This window comes from Acomys minous, assembly GCF_964271855.1.
Source record: "Acomys minous genome assembly, chromosome: 14".
NCBI lineage: Eukaryota > Metazoa > Chordata > Mammalia > Rodentia > Muridae > Acomys > Acomys minous.
The window spans coordinates 111,537,313-111,558,166 of NC_140496.1; the positions used below are offsets into that span (position 1 = coordinate 111,537,313).

At 41.7% G+C, this 20,854-nt stretch overlaps 1 protein-coding gene across 14 annotated transcripts in view; it reads right to left on the reverse strand.

Moving 5' to 3' along the window:
* LRRC7 (leucine rich repeat containing 7) overlaps positions 1–20,854 on the reverse strand; it is a 474,653-nt gene that overhangs the window by 83,993 nt on the left and 369,806 nt on the right. For all 14 annotated transcript variants that reach the window (XM_084757043.1, XM_084757042.1, XM_084757040.1 and 11 more), the window contains 3 exons: positions 19,940–20,012; positions 4,836–4,965; positions 3,381–3,496 (listed from right to left, as the gene is read on the reverse strand). In XM_084757043.1, the coding sequence (XP_084613169.1) occupies positions 3,381–3,496; positions 4,836–4,965; positions 19,940–20,012 (319 nt within the window). The remainder of the gene's footprint in view (positions 1–3,380; positions 3,497–4,835; positions 4,966–19,939; positions 20,013–20,854) is intronic.

A 20,854-nucleotide genomic window follows, 5' to 3' on the forward strand; every position in this document is an offset into this window, starting at 1 on the left:
TTTTTGGGAGTTTTTTTTTCTCTTCTTCCACTGTGTTGGCCCTCAGGGCCAAATGTAGATCATCAGGACCTTTACCTTCTGAGAACATCTCTCAGGCCCCAAACAACAAAAATATTTCTATTCATGCAAATGCTTTCCATATTATCTAAGTAATATAAAAGTCCAGTTAACACTCATGGTCTTGCTCTACAGTTTGCACCCCAGGGCTAGCGATGTCTCAGTGGTTAAGAGAGCTTGTTGCTCTTTCTAGGACATGAGTTTAGATCACAGTCCTCACACTAGGCACCTCACAACTACTTTTAACCCTAACTTCAGGGGGTCTTCATACATGTAACACACATACACAAATAAAAATAAAATATTAAAAATTTAGTATGTACCCCAAAACAGCTCCTATTGTTGTGTGTATGTGTGTACCCCCTTAAATAACAGAATAAAAATGAATTCTTAAAAACCCTAAAGTCATTTTTTTGTTTTTTTTTAAATTTTTTATTAATTTATTATTGTTACATCTCAATGGTTATCCCATCCCTTGTATCCTCCCCTTCTTCCCTCTCTCCCATTTTCCCCTTATTCCTAAAGTCATTTTTATACCCTAGCAGTGATACCCCTTTTCTCACAGCTGGAGTGCACAGTGATGCTCAAACAACCCAGGAGAAACTTCAGCATATCCCCTTCCAGAATGTTCTTCCTGCCATGCTTCACTTGACAGCTTCACTGAAATACCACAGTTCTTCAGTGCTTAAATATCATTTTCTCATGTAAAATCTTTTCCTGGTTCCCAATCTAAGTTACTTAACTCAGCCTAGTCTCAGAGTGCCTTGCACTTCCTGCATAGAACACTTTGCAGCTTTTACAGGTGACCATTTCTGTGGCTGCTTATTATCTGATGCCCTCACAACACTAGTTTCCAAAAGGGCAAGAGCCATGATGTCTTCCATCTAAGTCACTTCAGAGTCTCCACAGCAATGGTCATCTCCTGAAAATGTGGTTTTATCTTCTCTCAGGCCTTGAACATTGCATGGAGACACCAGAAGAAAGAATCTTTAAAAATAGTTATTTGGAGACATGTGAAGATTGGCCTCAGCTGTATCATTCAGTAAAAATGTGACTTTTGCCTTTGGGAAGGCAGGCTGACCAACGTCTACTTCAGTGTGCTCCTGATGCCTTCGAGCTAGTGTGTGACCAGCACCTTCTGATTACCTTCACCTTCGAGCTGCAGAGCCAGCAACACAAACACACTCACAAGAACATCCTCCACAGGCTCATCCCTAAACACACGAACATTCTATACATAACTGGCAATGAAGATTTTAATAAGTCTTTCATATATTAGAACCCTGTTAACCAATTGACAAATGCACTTTTAGAAAAGAAGTACAAAATATAATGATTAATAAGGAGTTATTGTCCAAAAATAACCAGGCACTTTAAAACAATTCAGTAAATATTAAAAGAGGTTGACCACAGTGCACATGTTAAGAGTCTGTAGTAGACAGAGCTCTTAGGGAGACTACATAAATCTTATGAACTAATGAACACCAGTAAAATATAAATAAGAACACAAACAAAGGAGGGATTTACTTATATCACGTTTTGGGGGTGCAGAATTATAACTTTAAGACTGAATTACTCACATAAGTTGTTTAAATTTACTTAGACTAGAACTGTAAGATTTATGGGGTGAGGTAGCATTTTTTGTATTATATACAGTTGAGTAAAAAGCTGCCACCAAGTGCTGCATCAATGAAACCCATCAATATTCATGCTATGTTCACGCATGCTCCTGAGGGTCATCGTGGTGCAGGCCTAATGTGCAGTACAGAAAGAAGAATGTGATGGACAGCAGGGCCCTCAATGTTTTGTACTCCCCCAGTGATCACTGATGGATGAGCAGGGCATTGGCCAAGGCACCACCTGGTAGCCGACAGAGCAACACAGCCACCGTGGCAAACTCTGCAACCCAATCATACTAAACACAAATCGCACAGTTCACCACTTATGACAGCACTCCTCATTTAAAGTCCCTCTAAGCACTTGGGTTCTGTGGCCATGTTAATTTTGGCCTCAGATCTCACTATGCATTGTCCGCCCCACCCCCAATGAACTGAAAATATTAACTTGGCTGTGTTTGCAGTCACTGTACTACAGGACATATATGATGCTTTGAGCAGCCTTCTTCTTTCTTTTTTTAACCTGAGGATGTATTTTAAATTTCTGGCTTTGTGCGTCTCTGATATCTTATTCATATTTACTTCCTCAGCATCCACAAATGTGTTTGACTCATGACAAGTGCTGAATTCTACCAATTTTGCTACGTGAGGACCACCAGCATATCAATACCTCTACTATGGTTTGTGATATTTGGCAAGTGTACTGTCCATATAATCATTCAGAATGTCTAGGAAAATTGAATATGTAGGAGTTCTATAGCTGGCCAATGAAAATCCTCTGTCCAGGTTGACAGTGCCCACCTACCTCAGATAACTCATTTTATGCTGCTTTCCCAATAGTAACTCATCTTCCTGTGGTGACTCCACTGCAGTCAATGGAAGCCTACCTCATCCTCCTGTGGTGACTCCACTGCAGTCAATGGAAGTCTACCTCCTAATGTAGCTCTCAAGAATGTATTTCAAGATCTTAAGGAAGGCCTTCTTGGATGTGAAATTCAAGGCGTTGCCTCTTCTGCCAGTCTGGTCACCGAGCCCAAGGAGGATGTGACTGAGTTTTGATGCACAAAGCTTTGTTGTCACATTGCTACTTTGGTTTATAATTAAAATCTCAAGCATCCCAACAAAACCCTTTATTCTCTTATGTGGGAACATGGCTTAACTACAAAGATGGTAGAGTTTTTTTTTAAATTGACGTTTTGTTTTCAAAAGAAAACTGAAAAACAAAACTTTTATGCTTATTCCTGAACTTTTGTGCGTATTCTTTATGACTTCCCAAACTCTGGTCTCGATGACCCTAGTGCAAGGCCTGAGATACTGACACCATCACTCATCCGACAGAAACTGCAGGAACAGGGTTTATGCACTCGTCTCTGTAGCCACTGTGTCAAGACAGAAACATCACCCACCAGCATCTACTCTTTCCATTTCCTATGAGGAAATATTTTAATAGGGATGGGGAAAAAAGACAAATTATAATTTCATTTTTGTTTGTCATAAGATCCCTCTTACTCCGAATGTCGCTAAATATTATCCATCCTTACTACAATGGATCAGAGTTGACAAGTGATATTTTTACCTGTTACTACGTAGGCCAGGCTGGCCTGCAACTCAGAGACCCACCTGTCCTTGCCTCCTGGGTGCTGGGATTAAAGGCGTGGGACACCACTTCCTGTTCTGTAATTTACTTTTATCAAATGGTTTACATACCTGTTATCACTCAGATTTAAGACGCGCAGTCTCTGCATCTGCCCAATCTCTTCAGGAAGAAATTCTAGCTTATTGGAGCGTAGAGACATAACGGTGACATTCTTACAACTTCCGATCTGAAGGTGGCAAAAAGAAGCGGGGATTACGGTGTTGTGCTGTCTACCGTACGGAGTTCTTGAACAATGAACAGAAGTGCATTTTAGGAAGGAATCACAATGCACTGTTACCGCATATTTGTTTCTCTAGTGCACAGAACAGCTTAGGCCACAGTTATGCTCTCTCCTCTTTTCTTTGGGTTTTTGAAACCCACTGTAGTCCAGGCTAACCCAACACTCACTATCTGAGCCAGGCTGGCCTTGACTGTGAGGTGGCTGTCCTTCGTCTGTCCCTGAGCACTGGGGCAGTGGGAGTGTGCCCCACACCTGGCCTAGAGAATTCTTTACATTTCAATGCTCTCAGTGCATGCAGGTTATGTATTAGTTGTCTTACGGTTTTATAACCTGGCTTTTTACAGCAGCGTATACTTTTAATTATACCAGCATTGCGTATCTCATATTCTTGCACATATTAAGAATACATTTTTAAATAATGTAAATGTTTAAACACTTGGTAGCACTGTTTTCACAAATCATATTTTTTTTCTACATGATTACCAATCTGACTGTACTTAAAACTGGGCAGCACACATTCAATAACACTCTTGATAGTTCCTCAGAAAACCTGATTTTAAGTCACATTACATGGTCCATGTCATTTTTACTAATAACTTTCAAATGTAAAATAATGATATATTTATTATTAATTTGTCATTGTGGATATTTTTAGTAGAAAGTTTTAGGTTGAAAATATATGTCACATGTTTTTCTTGACATTTAATAAATAAAATCCAGTTTAGAAATAAAAATTAAAATATTCTCCTCACGTATCCAGAAATTAAGATAACGTTAAAAGAAACATCAAGCTTCCCAGACATAGTAAAAACCCACTTTTTTCTTTGAGAGAGGGTTTCTCTGTGTAGCCTTCGCTGTCCTGGACTTACTTTGTAGACCAGGCTGGCCTCGAACTCACAGAGACCCGCCTGCCTCTGCCTCCCGAGTGCTGGAATTAATGGCATGCACCATTGCACCAAGTAACAACCGACCGTTTTACTTCAGGAGTAGAAATGCAATTATCCTAACTGCTGTGCCTAACTATTCTTAAAAGCAAAGTAAACAAATTATTCAAAATTGCATCTCTCAGCATTGATGAACATGTTCTACTACTCTTTACATGCAAAATTATATGGAGCTTATCACCCAAAAAAGCAATTAACATCTGTGTAATCAGATAGGCAATGCCTACATATTTTCACAGTTCAACTCATAAATCTATTCTGCGATTGCACCTGTTAGGTGTGATTTCATTTCAAAACAGATTAATTGAAAGTTAATTGATAGAAATGGGCTCGCGTCTCACTTCTCTGGGCAATTCTGGGAGGAAATTCTCGTCCACGGCTAAGGTTCGAAGGCTGTGCAGGTAGCCAATGGTGGAAGGGAGGGTTTCCAGCTCATTGCAGCTGCAGTCAAATTCTTCTAATAAAGACAAGCTGAGAAGTTAAAACACAGTTTCAGACATTCTAAAAGTTTGACATTCTAAAACAATTAAAAAAAAAAGTTTTGAAAAAGCCACATGTCCAAATTCACAAACTACCATTAACCTGGAGTAACACAACAAGATGCAAATCAATCTAGTTAGTAAGTACAGTGGACCCAATACCATCTCACACACACACACACACACACACACACACACACACACACACACACACACGGCTGTGTTTGTCATTTATGTGAACCACTCAGGATGACACAAAAGACAGTTTGTTTACTACTTAGGTGTCATTGGCAGCAGAAGACATGGGATGTACACCTGTAGGTGGAAGGGCAGGAAGTGAGGGGCGCAGAGGACAAGACAGAACTGGGGGTGAGCTGCTTCAGGTTTGACTGAGTGCCTTAAGAGATTAGACCCCGATTAAAGACCCCTGCAGTAACTGTATACAATGTCTACCTTTAAAATATACTTTGCAGATGAGGAAAACTGAGGCTTACAGAGACCAAGAAGTGTGCTGTTGGCCACATCGCGGCACATGTGAGGCAGAAGCAATGACAGCACAGCTTTCTCAGCTCCGTCATCCCACCCGTCAGGTGGGACATGTCCAGCATGGAGCTGTGTGCTGTTTGAATCACACAGTGTTTGTAAAATATACTAACTTTTGCACAATGGCTCAGATTTTGGTGCCTCTTGAAATAATGGGCCTTTTCTTGTCCACGGTCAACACTTGGAATTGAATAAGAGGCATTGCTTCAAGTGGGCATGCCTCTTTAGTTTGTCCCAGTGCCCAGCACTGCACACTTAGTCACATCAGTCAGTCCTTAGAAGAGAACTGGCGACCGCACTCTGAAATTATCACGAGAAAACAAGATGATTCTATCCTTTTTAGCATAGCTCGGAGATGAGGAGGGATCAGCTCAGCATAGGCGCTAACAGTACTGAAACTGCCAGTGATATTTAGGGCCCCATGAGCATGAAGGAATTCCTAAGAGTGAAAGGGGGGCATCACTGCAGAAGGAAAGATGAACCAGTTGGACTAAGGTTGAGGAATAAGCTTTCTCTTATTTACACACTACAACTCGTTAGCTTCAGTGCAGGGACACGAAGTGCAGAGCTGAAGTCAGTGATACGGATTTGTGTTCCAGGTCTGTCATTTTCTTGATGCATGCCTTTGAGAGTCAGTGAATAACACAAAGACTACCCGCCACAGCTCAGAGGGAAAAGCTGCTTCATGTACCTCCCAGGCAAAGGGACACACAGCGGAAGAAAATTGTTCTCTGAGGATGAAAAGTCACAGAAGAGGTTGGCGTGAGAGTAGGTCACCAAGACTACACGACAGAAATGGCAGAGTGCATTTAATTGTCTGAGTGCAATCAGGAAGGCAGCCACAGGCCAGGTTTCAGGAGATAGCTGGTGTCTTTCTGTTCAGCGTGACTGTGGCCAGCGTCCCTACAGGCCTATGAGCTGTTCAAGGATCAAAGGTTTCTGTCAAGAACCTAGGGACATATTCTTAGAAAATAGTTTTAGAGTTATAGCTTTGTTTTTGTTTTGTTTTGTTTTTGATACTTAAGGAAAAAAAATCAGCTGTATATTCAGAGGTTGAGTTAAGGACTTTTAAACAATTTAAAAAGTTAACATAAGATCCTTATTTCTTTCATACACACATTCACAGGTCAATTTTGAATGGCAGTAAGGCACTCATTGCTTTGGGAGTTTCTGTTGCAAAGTTACCACGATTCAGTAATAACACTAGTCCCTCGACACCACTGACATTTCAGCTATTTGGTTTTTAACCGCATGGGGCATCACAGGTTCTTACATCTAAAACTCGCAATGTGAATAAGGTCAAGTGTCAACATCAAGGATCAGGCGCCACTGTCAAAGCCCTGCTGTGATTAGCTATGTGCCTCTGTGGTAAGCTCAGGCACAGACAGCAAAGCAGGCAGTGTGTTGGTTCCTTGTCTGCCAAGAGTAGGCTCAGACTTGGGCAAAACAGTTTGATTGTTAAGACCTTACTTCTAGGGCTGTGAGGACAGCTCAGTTTGAAAAGCACTTATCATTCAAGCATGAGGATTTGAGTTAAATTCCTGGCACCCACATCAAAAGGTAGGCCCGTGGGGGCACACTGGTAATCTCAGCACTGGGGAGGCAGAAACAGGAGGATCCATGAAGCTTGATGTCCAACCAATATAGCCTACTTGGCAAGCTATAGATAAGTAAGGGACCCTGATTCAAAAACATGGCACATGGCTCCTGAGACTAGACACTCAGTGCTGGCCTGATCTTCGTATGTGCCCATGTGCTTACCTACCCCACAAATGCAGCGGCATACGCATGACCATACACCCTCTCACAAATATAGAGTGCAGTACAGCAGAAACTGCCAGTGTACTGCAGAAATAACTCCGCAAGATTTGAACAGAACTACAGGAGAAATAATTGACCATGGGAATGTTGACACTATTAGGGAATCCTAGATAGGCTGTCCCAGGCTATTCTTGAGGACAAAGCAACCCACATCCTAGAAGAAGTGACCCAGAAGAAAGTGATGCTGGTGAGGCTCTTCCCCTGAGGGGCATGACAAAGAGACCACAAAGAATCAAGTTTTGGAGGACGGTAATCCACTTAGGCAAAGGAAAGATGCTGGCTTGTGTGTATCAAACTTGCTAGTCAAGGTCTTCCTGGTGGATTTTTACAAAACAAAATGAAACCTTAATTCTCAATCTTCTTAATGCACAGTGTACTAAGTAAAAATTAGTTTTATTATTTTCTCATGTTTTTACACACTTAAGATATGCACCTAGAGTAATGTCACAACAGGCATATCTTTAAAAAAAGAGTTTTTGTCGAAAAGTCATGCAGTGTCAAAATGTATGATCATTCTTATGGATCTAGTTATAATGTAATTTATACTGAGAAATATGTATTTAAAACTCTGATATTCAATCAGCTCTTGGCACAGAGTCCCTAAAACTCTTGGTGTGGTCAAAGGCAAAGTGACTTTGAATAGTAATGAGAAGACTTATGACTGAAAGTTGTTACAGGAGAGGTGTGTGTCAGGGAGGTAGCCACATAACTTTAAGGTTGTAATTCTAGTCATGCCAGACCTCTGGTAAGGGGAGGGAAGCTGAAGTTGAGCCTATCACCAAAGGCCAATGACATGCCAATCATGTTTAAAAAATAAAGCCTCAATAAAATACCAAAAGGACAACGTGCTGGAAGGCAGCAGGACAGAGAGGCACTGGGGCTCTGCGTTCTCTTAAAAATACTGCTGCCTGCAAGACTTCTGCTGTTGCTGCTCATCTGTGCCTTTGCAATATAACTCACAACCCTTTCCCAAGTTCTCTGAGACATCATACAAACAAACAAACAAACAAACAAACAAAGTAAAACAAAACCAAAAGCAAAAAACTGAGTCTGAAAAAGGAATTGCAAGAGCTTCCGGTTTAAAGTGGTTGGTCAGGGTTTGTGCTCGATCCCTAGTTCAGAGGCAGCCTTGTGGGACTGTGCCCTTATTTGTTGTCTTCTGAGTTTAACTAAATAAAATTGTGTCAGAATTAAGTAGTAGCACCCCAATTTGGGTCTACTGATGATTGAGTAACTATTTGGTGTGGGAAAAGACCAAACACTTCAGTCAACAGTCCTGTTCTCTCTGTGCTTTTGTACTGTATCCTGAACAACACACACACACACACACACACACACGGAGTTTTTTTGCTATCTAAGACCATGCCACCATGCAACTGAGAACTTCCTTTATTAAAAAGATAGTATTATGTAGGCTGCTGTTTTGTCCTATTGGCGGTGTCCTTTGCCTTACAGAAGTTTTTCAGTTTCATGAGGTCCCATTTATTACTGATCTTAGTGACTTCTCAGGAAGTTGTCTCCTGTAATAATGAGTTCAAAGCTATTCCCCACTCTCTCTTCCATTAGATGTAGTATGTCTGGTTTTATGTTGCGGTCTTTGATCCACTTGGGCTTGGGTTTTGCACAGGGTGATAAAATATGGATCTATTTGTATTTTCCTATATGTGGACATCCAGTTAGACCAGCACCATTTGTTGAAGATTCTTTCTTTTTTTCAACCGGAGAATGCTTGAATCTCACTCAGAAGGGGAAATAAAATAGACATCTGAAGTAGATGGAGGGAGGGAACTGGGTGGGAGGGGCATGGGGAGGGGAGGGGAGGGGAGGGAGGATCATGAGTTGGGAGGGGGAAGGCTGGGAGAGAGAATGGAAATCATTGGGGTGCCACTCTGGGGCAGGGGAGGCTTCTGAGAGTCTATAGGGGTGACCCTAGCTGAGAGTTCTTCCAGCGAGATATATGGAACCTCAAGAGGCCATCCCCTGCAGCCAGCAGGACCGCAAATGGAGGGAGGGAAATACCAGTGCTCCCACAAAACCTTCAACCCAAAATCTGTCCTGCCTACAAGTAGTACAGCAATAAAGATGGAGCAGAGACAGAAGGATTGGTCAACCAACGACTGTGCCAACTTGAGACCCACCCCATGGGAGAGAGCCAACCCCTGTCACTATTAGTGATACTCTGCTGTGCTTGCAGACAGGATCTTGTGGACAGGAGCCTAGAATAACTGTCTTCTGAGAGGCTTTATCCACTAGCTGATGGAAACAGATGCAGAGACCCGGAGCCAAAACATAGGCCGAGCTTGGTGACTTGGGGAGGAGTGGGGGGAAGGATTGAGGGAGCTGGGGGGGAACCAAGGACACCACAACAAGAGACCTGCAGCATAAACTAACCTGGGCCCATGGGGGAATAACAGAGACTGAACCAACAACCAAAGGGCACGCATGGGCTGGACCTAGGCCCCTACATATATGACTAGCTTGTTCTTCATGTGGGTGAAGGATGTGTCTGACTCTTTTGCCTGCCTCTGGATCCTTTTCACCTGGCTAGGCTGCCTTGTCTGGCCTCAGTGGGAGAGGATGCTGCAACATGATGAGCCAGGGTGGGTTGGTACCCAAGGGGGGGTCTCCCCTTCTCTGAGGATAAGGGGAAGGGGGAATGGGGCATGTGAGAGTGGGACCGGGAGGAGAAGAGGGTGGCTGCAATCAATGCTATAAAGTGAATAAAAGAAAAAACAGATAGCATTTTTTGCCCTATGCAATGAACAGAAAGAATTAAGAGCTTGACAGTTATTTGGAATCTTTGGGTTATGATGTAGAGCTGGTGGGCACAAATACACACTTCTCAATGACCTCTGAAATTCCCAAGATTTAAACTCACAACATATAGTGACACTTTAGTTTATTAATGATTAATACATTTAATTAATCAATTAATTATTAACCCCTAATTCACTAAAGGTATTTTGATATAGGCTCTTATATAAAATCAGTTATTTCATTTGATCAGGTTACCATTGGTATTAATAAAAACAAATTATAAAGAACAGACCAAGCAGGCAGTATTTATGTAGAAGACTATGTCTATAACTTCCCAGGTTAAAAGTGAAAACAAGCATAAGGTATTCTTTTTACTAGTGCTTCCTAAATTTCAGGTCAACCTGCTAAGATGCAGATTCTGATGCTGTAGTTACAAATGGGAGCAGACTGCACCCTTAACCAGCTCCGGGGAGACACGCATGCTGTGCGGCCAGGAGGGTGTGAAATAATGCTCTTGTAACTCTTTCAAGAGCAAGATGTAACATACACGGTAGGCATGTCAATAACATCTGGGGCCATATTTAGGTCCCAGCTCTTTGAGCACCAGCGACAGTAACAGAAGAAAAAGCTTCTGTCCCGTTTCCGAAGACATGCCCTGTGCGTTTCCCTAGTTCAGTTTGATCTTCAGGAGATTCCTGGCTGGGAATATAATCCTGTGTTACTGGTCCTTGGTTACAGAGTGAATGAAGGAATGTGAACATGTCACATAGATAATCTATAATCTACTTCAACATTAGTTATGGCTGGTGAAGCGAAATGAATCCTGTTGCTGATAAACAGGAACAGATGATTTTGGTCTCCGTCTTAGCGCGTCTTTAACAGAAGTAATGTGGCCCTTGAGAGCTGAGTGAACTTTATGTACCATAACCCCCTCAACTGTAAAGTGGGCAACGCACAATCTATACAGGCTCAATAAGGGTCAAGTGCACATTAACGCCTGGTGTAGAGGTCAGACTCCATTAACACTGAACAGCAGGAGGTAGATGGCATGCTGAGAAATCACTGTCTGAGCTTTCCTTCAGAAACATTCAGATGCTGTTAGGGGAATTTCATTTAGTTAAACTTGGTGGTGTCTTGAAATAAAGCTGCTGATAACTTATCAGAAGTTCATTAGTGGTTTGTGAGAGGCATATGAACTAAGTGTATCTCTATAGAATTTTGTATATCTGCAGATATTTTGGATAGAAGGAGGGATGGAGGGAAAGAGAGAGGGGGGGGTCTTTAAGCAGACTTGGTATGACTGACTGTGTTAGCTTAGCGCAGGGCAGAGACCAAGCTGCAGACTGTGAGTTGAGCTGGACGTTTGCACTCACGACCATCAGAGGGAGTATCTAGCTGAGTTGCTCAGTTGGCCCATTGTCAGCTTTATGACTGAGTAGCAGAGGTGACAGTAGTGGTTAGCCATGTCTATGAGGTCAGAGTACACAGGAAGGAAGTAAAACCCATTAAACTCTTCTATGGGTAAGAGAGACACTGAGGTAATCTTGTTCTACTCTTTTAAAGGTGTTTCCGTAAATATAAATTAGTTGTATTTGATAATGAGCTTACATGTCATGCTCATACATATATGTAAAACACACTGACCCCTCTGCTACTCTTGACCTTTCTGATGGCCACGCCCCCTTTCTCAGATAGCCCTTCTCTACTTACACATTTTTTTTGTTCTTTCTTAAATCCCAATTCTATGTATGAGAGAAAACATGATTTCCGTTATTCTTATTTCAGATATTATAAAACTACTCATTTAATTTAGGCTGGAGATTAAGTCTTAGATCCAATATTTCATTCTCCCATTAACCTTAGGTAAGTTATGGGGCTGTTTACAAGTAATGAGAGGATATTACCAGACTTCAGTCAGGTTAATTCCATACTGATAACAGAAGATGCCTGCTCAGTTTTGGTTCTAAATCTCTTTCTAAATTGGGTTTGGTCAAACAGAGGAGGGAGCTGCAGTTTTAGAAGTACTGGCCAGACCCCAGCACGTCCCATCATTGTACAGACAACACACTTCCATTCCACCCATCACTGCCATCCACCCAGAGCAGCTACGAGCTTTCACGTTCTTTGCACTATTGGGAAGCTGATTAGATCAACTGAAAAGGAAGACCGTGAAAAAGTTATTTTAGATCACATGAAAAGAAATTATCCTCAAAATGCAAAATACTGCTCTACCAATTTTTAGTGGAAAACAGAGGAAATAACTCTGCCTATCGACAGACTTTAAGAACAAATTCCATCTGCTCCAAATGATACTAAGCAATACCAAATCACTGTGTTACTAGTTAAACCTATGGAAATATTTCGTGCATGTGGGCTATGTGCAATGACAGTTTAGCTGCAGCCCACAAACAACAAGTGTGAGGTGCTGTGAGGGCAGCGGGGGAAAACGGTGCCTCTTAGGAATCCTTTAAATTGTATGTATTTAAAAATCACAGTGAATGCAATGTGATTACTTTTGTATTTTTCTCAATAACCTGTGCATGAATGTGAGGGCATCTATCACTGGGGCAATATGCTTAATTCATGTGTTTCAAATTTCTTTAACACCTTTGACCTGAAATCAAATACAGTGATGTAGTGTGTAATCATTCTGTGAGTGGCAGATGGTATTTATGACAGCAGTTTCAGAAAGATAATGATGGGGATGAAGGTTTTTCACTGCTGAACTTGGGAGAGTGACTCCATTGCAGAGCTCTCGCCTGGCATGTGTGAAGCCATGTGACTGGTCCTTAGAACACCAAACAAATGAAATAACAAAACAAAATAAACAACAAGACAAAGCAGAGCCCTGGTTACTGGGTGACACCCTAACACATAGTATGACTCTGCACTTGGGTGTGAGGTGATGCTGCTGTGGGCAGACAGTAAACAGCCTATTGTGTAAAGTGCTTACTAGGTGATGGTTTTTAATCAGTGTTTTGGAGGGTGTTCCTTCAACTTCCTCAAAAGCTCACTGTTGTGCCTGTGGAAGGAAGTGCCTCTGTGGTCTTCACACAGTGATGTCCCTGTCATCAAGGGGCTCTTGGTTGCTCCATGACTCTGAGCAGTTTATTCCTGAGGGTTCTATGAAAGCCTGGAGGACTGAGGAGCTGGCTTAGAGGGTAAAGTGCTTGATGCTCAAATATGAGGTCCTGAATGTGGATCTCCAGCACCCCTATAAAAAAGCTGGACATGGAGGCTTGAATCCCAGCAGTACAGACACAAAGACAGGAGGATTCTGGGGTTTGTTAGCCAGACAGCTCAATTTATTCAGTAAACTCCATGCCAAAGAAAGATTCTCTGTTAGACAGACAGGCAGACTGCCTAAGGTATAACACCTAAGGTTATCTTGTGGTTTCCACATGCAGGTGCACATACAAGCATGTGTACTCTCTCTCTCTCTCTCTCTCTCTCTCTCTCTCTCTCTCTCTCTCTCTCTCTCACCTCACACATGCATTGAAAAATACTATATATCTTGTTTATCAACAGTATATTTTAGAGGTTTCAAATGTGTATGTTATAGATTGAATAGTTGTTTTCTTCCCAAACTCACATGCTGATGTTCTGCCCTGCCCAATGTCATGAGGTTGGGACACGGAGCCTGCGGGAGGTAGTGCAATTGGAGGAGCTATAAGATTGAGGAGAGAGCATCTTCAAGCTTCCTTCCATACACAACAGAGAGGTAACACAACCACAGAAGCACAGCGGCTTCTGGAAGGCTGGAGAAGAACAGTGTGATGAAGACTGCCTTCCTGGGTACAAATTCTAAAACCATCCAAAGGTGTGTCTCCTGTTTTAGCCATCTCAGTGTGGCTATTATTCCAAGAAGATGAAGAGAGAGAGAGAGAGAGGGAGAGAGAGAGAGAGAGAGAGAGAGAGAGAGAGAGAGAGAGAGAGAGAGAGAGAGAGAGAGAGATATCATCGGGAAGTGGAACATTTGTTTTGTGAAGAATGAGGCCAGGTCCTCAAGCTTGGGCTGCAGTGGCTGCAGTTACTTTATTGACTGAATTATTTCTCCAGCACTTAATTATACTTACATGCAAAGTAAGTACATTTTTCCTGAACCAAACCAAACCAACCAAATAAAACAAATACCCCCTCAATAAAACTAAACCCAAAAACCTGGTAGAAGTACCAATGTTTTGTTTCCTTTATATTCACTACTGATTTTCTAGTGAGTTTTTTCCAGAAGAGTTAGTCCAATCTACTGACACTTTCCTTATTTATTTTCTGAAATAACAATCAAAGGAACATAATAACACTAAAATTCTCTGAAAAACAAGCTATTTTGATGGAATTCTCAATCTTTACCCCTGTACGCCAGCCACCAACCTTTGAATTAAGTGGTCCCATTTGTTTTTCATACTTTTAAGAGAGTACCAATTTTAGCAAAAAGAAAATTAAGTATGTGATAACCTGGCACCCATTTCACTCCTGTAATTTCCCCATTTTTCATTTTGTATTTTCATTCTGAGTCAAGGCAATTAGTGGAAAGTCGGAACATTAGAGTTCTAAATAGAAAGATACATCCATTACCCACCCTTTCAGCCTGATACTCTCAACCTCTTAACCACAGATCCACAGATAACTCCAGACAGTTTACCAAGAGCAAATTAGGTGTCATCATTTTTAGAAGATTTATACAACTTTTTAGCTGGGAGTAAAAGACAGCCTTAACTGAGACTTTTTAAAAATACAACTTGTGAGTTGGAATTAAAGAGTAAGATAACCTAAGAAATCGGCAGTTATAAACTGTGTGGACTGGAATATAAAAAGTGAGGCTTGGCAGCACAAACTACAAAGGCAACCACAGGGGAGAGGACATTTTCTTTCTTTCTTTCTTTCTTTCTTTCTTTCTTTCTTTCTTTCTTTCTTTTTTGGTTTTTCGAGACAGGTTTTCTCTGTGTAGCCTTGGCTGTCCTGGACTTGCTTTGTAGACCAGGCTGGCCTCAAACTCACAGCGATCTGCTTGCCTCTGCCTCCCAAGATAGGACATTTCCCAGTAGACATTTTTGGTAAGGAGCAGAAGGCAGTCACATCTGGAGCCTTCCTACTCAGGGTTGTGTGTGAATCAGATGTTGTTGTGATGTCACTTGGGTACCTGAGATTGGTGTAGACATCTAAGCCCTAAGGTATTGCTCCTATTAGACTGGAGCTTGTCCATTAAACAAGATTGTCAGGTGCCTGTGATGCATGTTGAATTTTGAAAACGTGGACTATAAGATACAAAGCAGTAAATCTTAGGAAAAGAAGAAGAGACTACTCCAGGTAATAAGTAAGACAGGACCAAGGAGGCAGAACAAGGTTGTCTCATTGGAAGTCCAGAGCAAGGGAAGCCTAGAGAGTGATGGGACTGATGCATGTCGTGTGTAATAGCCATGCCAGTGTAAACAGTGTTTGTATGTTTTATCAGGAGAGTTATTAATCTTAGAACATTAGCCAGTGGTTTCTCCAGTGATTGGCATAAAATATGTGTACCATCAAAGCCTGAGCATTTTCATTCTTTCTCTTTTTTCTCTTTGCAAACTGTGGAGTTTATTAGGGATGCCTGCAGAGGCATAGGTGACCCATCATTACAGAAGTGTGGACAACTTTTCAGAAGCTACACCAGTGAAGATGATGTCTCTCCCTTCTGCAGAAACCTCTGACTGTAGGTCTTCAGAAAGTTGTGGGTCAGCCCCTACACGTTTGCATCACAGGGAAGCAAGGTTGGATGTGAACTGTGTCTCTAAGTGTTGAAAGCTGGGTCCCTCATGTGGTGTGTTAGTGGTAGAGCTCTGGGAAGCAGCTGGATCACGAGAGTTCTAACGCCGTATGCATGGATAGCTCCATAGCCTGACGGACTGCTGAGGCGGTAGAAGCTTAGGAGGCGTGTCCGTGTGGGCCATATTCAAGAGTATGCCAGTCCCCATTCCCTTCCTCTCTCTTTGCTTCTGAGACACTGTGAGTTAAGCAACCCTGCTTTTCTCACACTCAGGGAGTTCAGCTGTATCACTGGAGCAGAGCAACAGAGTCACGTGACCACGCACTGCACCCAACTGATGCCATAAGCCAAAACAAACTTCTTCCTTTAAGTGTATTTTCTCATAATGACGGAATGCTGGCCAGTACAAGTGGCTAAGGAAACCATACTACCTACTCTGACATCAGAAAGAGAATCTAGGACTAGAGTGGGCAACAATGCGTGAAGGTGTTTCTCTGGGTTCCTGGGGTATGTGGTAGGGAGAGTGGAATGTGTCTGCAAAGCCCGGAAGTGGCCCCGGCGAAGTACAGTAGAAGGCTGGAGCCTGTGACCACGAGTTTCTAAATACTCTGCTTTCGTAGCTGTGAACCTTCACTCCAGATGCTCATCAGAAAACATTTCTCTAGGACAGACACCTTCATATCCCTTTATCTTTTCACCATAAATTAAACTTCTTCATGGTTCATTCTGTTGATCAGTGTCTTGTGAGCCCCACTAGAGGTGATTCCTGGGCTTAAGAACACTTGACCAACTAGGTAGAGTAGCCTGAGAGTGGATCACTATGTCCACACAGTCCACGGTGATCAAGGGCAATGTTGGTTATATTAAGTCAAAGTGCCTTTGATGGTTGCTTCAAGTTCTACAATTGAACTAAACAGAGAATTCTCAACAGAGGAATATTGAATGGCTGAGAAACACTTAAAGAAATGCTCAATGTCTTTAGTCATTAGAGAAATACAAATCAAAATGACTCTGAGATTCCATCTTACACCCATCAGAATGGCTAAGGTCAAAAATTCAAGTGACACCACATGCTGGCGAGGATGTGGAGAAAGAGGAGCACACCTTCATTGCTGGTGGAAATGCAAACTTCTACAACCACTTTGGAAATCTATCTGGCACTTTCTCAGAAAACTGGGAATAGGGCTTCTTTAAGACCCAGCTATTTCACTCCTTGGAATATACCCAGAAAATGCTCCACCACACAACAAGGACATATGCTCAACCATGTTCATAGCAGCCTTATTCATAATAGCCAGAACCTGGAAACAGCCTAAATGTCCCTCAGTTGAAGAATGGATAAAGAAACTGTGGTACATTTACACTATGGAATACTACTCAGCTATTAAAAACAAGGAAATCCTGAAATTTGTGGACAAATGGATGGGACTAGAAATGATCATAATGCATGAGTTACCCCAGAAGCAGAAAGACTCACATGGTATATACTCACTTATAATTGGGCACTAGCCCAAAAGGTATGTCCCACGAAAGTCTTCACTTACCAGGAAATTGGGACAGATGTGAGGACATCCTACTGAGACTCTAGGTAAGAGAAATATAGGAGATGGGGAAATAGAAGGACCCAGAGGGTGCTAGAAACCTATAAGAGGAACATCGTGATGGGTGGATCGGGGCCCAGGGGGTCTGCTCAAACTATTGCACTAACCAAGGACAATACAAGTAGTAAACATCGAACCCCTACTCTGATCTACCCAATGGACAGAACATTCTCCACAGTTATGTGGAGAGTGGGAACTGACTTTGACATGAACTCTGGTGCCCCATATTTGACCACCTCCCCTTGATTGGGGAGGCCTGATGGCACTCAAAGAAAGAATAAGCAGGCTACCGAAATGAGACTTGATAGCTGATGACCACATAGTGGGGGAGGAGGTCCCCCTCAGTCTTAGACTTGGGGGGGGAATAAGGTGAAAGTGGGAGGGAGGGAGGAATGGGAGGATACAAGTTATGGGATAACAATTGAGTTGTAATCTGAATAAATTAATAAAATAAAAAAAAAACCAACAAGGTGCCAGGTCTCCTTTAAGGAGGCACCGGCCCTACTGAACTCCTATATATTGCTTCTTTCACCCAGCACAAATTTTCTTCTGGCTTTGTGCATCTGAGAATTTCATAAGAATGGGCAGTTTCACCATGGAGAATCAGTGCTCTATCCTGTTGGTATTTGTTGACATAATCAGTAATTTCATAATGGAGATTCAGTATCTCATCAGTATTTGAAGATGTTGTGTTGCTCTATTTACTACATACCAACATGAGAGCTGATGGCTGACTGGTGATCATGGGTCTGGTCCTTTGAACACAGTGGTGTAAATGCCTGTATTGATTCACTATTTCTCAGTTAAGGCTTCTTCTCATTTATAAATTAAGGGACTTGAGTAAATCCTGAAGACGACTAAACTCAAAGGCCAACTCTAGTTTAGAGTTTGTGCAATACTACCTGGCTTCTGGGAAGGAAGCAGAGACACTCAGTCCTGCACCTACCAGCATGAGACAAATCCTGCACTGGGCAGACACAGGAATTTAGGATGTGGACTTCCAGTTTATGACAGGACTTTGTCCTAAATACGTCTGGGATTAAACCAGACTCCAGAATCCAGTTTGTCTCCTCAGGGGAGAAGAGGTTAATAGATGCTGAAAACCACACCTCTGGATAGGAACTACTTCTCAGGGAGACTAAAACCGGTTTCTTTTCCTGATGAGAAAACATGCCTATGCTTGGCTAATCCAACTTCTTATTTTTGTCTTCAAAAAAAATAATTAAGGAACTAGCTTGTATAAACATGCAAACTAAGAGGCAAAATACCAATCACAGCATTTGTAGTGATAAATGAATCTGAATTCAGTTTCCCTGAGTTTGACCTCAGGAGGAAAAACCAGTACCTAAACATATATTGGGAACAGGTTTTTGAAGAAAATCATATTGATAAAGAAAATTGCTTTTGTTCAAGCCCCCCAAAATGCACATTTCACTCTGGTGGAGAAAATGGAACTAACTTTACAGAAACGTGCTGGATGGCCTGAGTACTATGTTAGTGGTTGAGCCTTTTACTGTTTTCCAAAATAGAATGTGTAAATGTAAATTTGCTGTATTGTTCAGTCTTTAGAAGTGAAACTCTTTCCAGACAAGTGGCTGCTTGTCCTCTTGGCAGAGGACACATGGGATGAGAGAAAGCAGTGACAAGCTTGCCATGCAGCCTGCAGTGGTAGTGGCTCTAGAGCTAAACTCTTTGTCAACTTGAAGAGCGTATCCCTAATTGTAATAAATGCAGCTGTTCTTTAAAAACTGAAGTTTTCCCTCCTTGTGTGTACTGAACTCTGTTACATGAAAGGACTTATACACTCCGCACCAGGATGAGGTAGCCAGAGCCTGGAGGAACGGCCTTACAGGAAAGGTCTCATGTGACTTCAGGCTGGAGACAGCATGTTCTGATACCTCATTTCATACATTGTCAATAAAGTCACTTCAGTGAAACACAGAACATACGTAGTCCATAAGGAATTGTAAACTAAATGCTATAAGCCATTTAAGTTCAGGTCAATTAAAAATGTGCAGTATGCTTTATCCTTTAAGATAACATTGGGATTTTAGTTTCAATTTTTAAAAAAATTTCTGGATAAGCAAATGATTTTCTCTTCAGTATCTAAAAATATATCAAGCTTCTACACATACAAAATTATTAGATTGTAATTTCAACATTTACATATCGCCAAGACTTAAAAACTTAATTCCCCTTTACAAGAAATATTTAAGTGAATTTATAGCTGCTACTCAGTAAAGAGTATCATCCTGGCATTCTCTGTAAAGTACCATTAACAGCGTAACTGCAGGCATGATAGTCACTTTGCTTGAGAAATGTTCATGGTTGACTATTTCTCATTATATTGTATATCAGCAGCTGATTTAGTGTTTAGATATAAAGTTATTAAGATGTATACAAACATTAACTGAATGAAATACAGTCTAAAGGAATAATTTTCAGAAATGATTTGATATTTCTGGTCACACACAGGCTGATGGGCTGGCGTGGGTACTTACTTTCCGATGGTGTTGGGTAGCATTGTAAGTTGATTGTCATCTACTTTTAGAGTTGTTAACTTTTTCAGCAATCCTAAAACAGAGAAGATATTTTATTAATACATCAGAGGAGAAAATGCCACTGACGGAGATCAGAGGGTCATTTGTGATGGATGCATGGTGTTTCGGTCCGCTATGCTCTGCATATGCAACACATGTGCAGACACAGACTAGCTTTGTTTTTTTGTTGTAAAAATTCACACGTCAGTGGGAGTAAATAGCACAATAGCACACAAATAAACAAACTCAAGGTCCACATACTTGCCAAGAGATGCGCCCACATCTTCTCCTGTTCACCAGCAAATGAATGGACCAGTAGAAACATTTCGAGTCAGCTGAGATTTAATATTGAATTAATTCCCAGGCACCAGTAACTAATTTTTGTTATGTTACAAACTGGACACAGATCTAAACAGAGTGCAACAGCCAACAAGTGGTAAGGAAAGGTCCTGCAATAAAGTACTTATGATCACAGACTTGGAAAATGACCACACATGACTCATGCTCTCTGAGATCCCAGAAGGGTTAGCCTTGATCAGTGCTAGGTAAAAAAAAAAAAAAGTGTGATTTTTTTTTTAATGTATCAAATGGATCTGGTCAGGGATTGATGTTAATGGACTATCCTTTCCGTGTGTGAGAGAGGTGTATGTGCTTTGTGGATGCATGTGTGTATGTATACCTGTGGTGGCCAATGTTGGTGTCTGGAGTCTTCTATGATTGCTCTTACAACTTCTTTCTTCACTGGGGCCAATTGTCTCCATCATACACAGAGCTGGCTGATTTTACTGATCTGGTTTGCAGGCTTGCTCTGGGGTCCCCTGGCTCCACCTTCCAAGGCTCGGGCTACCATTTACTTGGGTGCTTGGAATCTAAAGT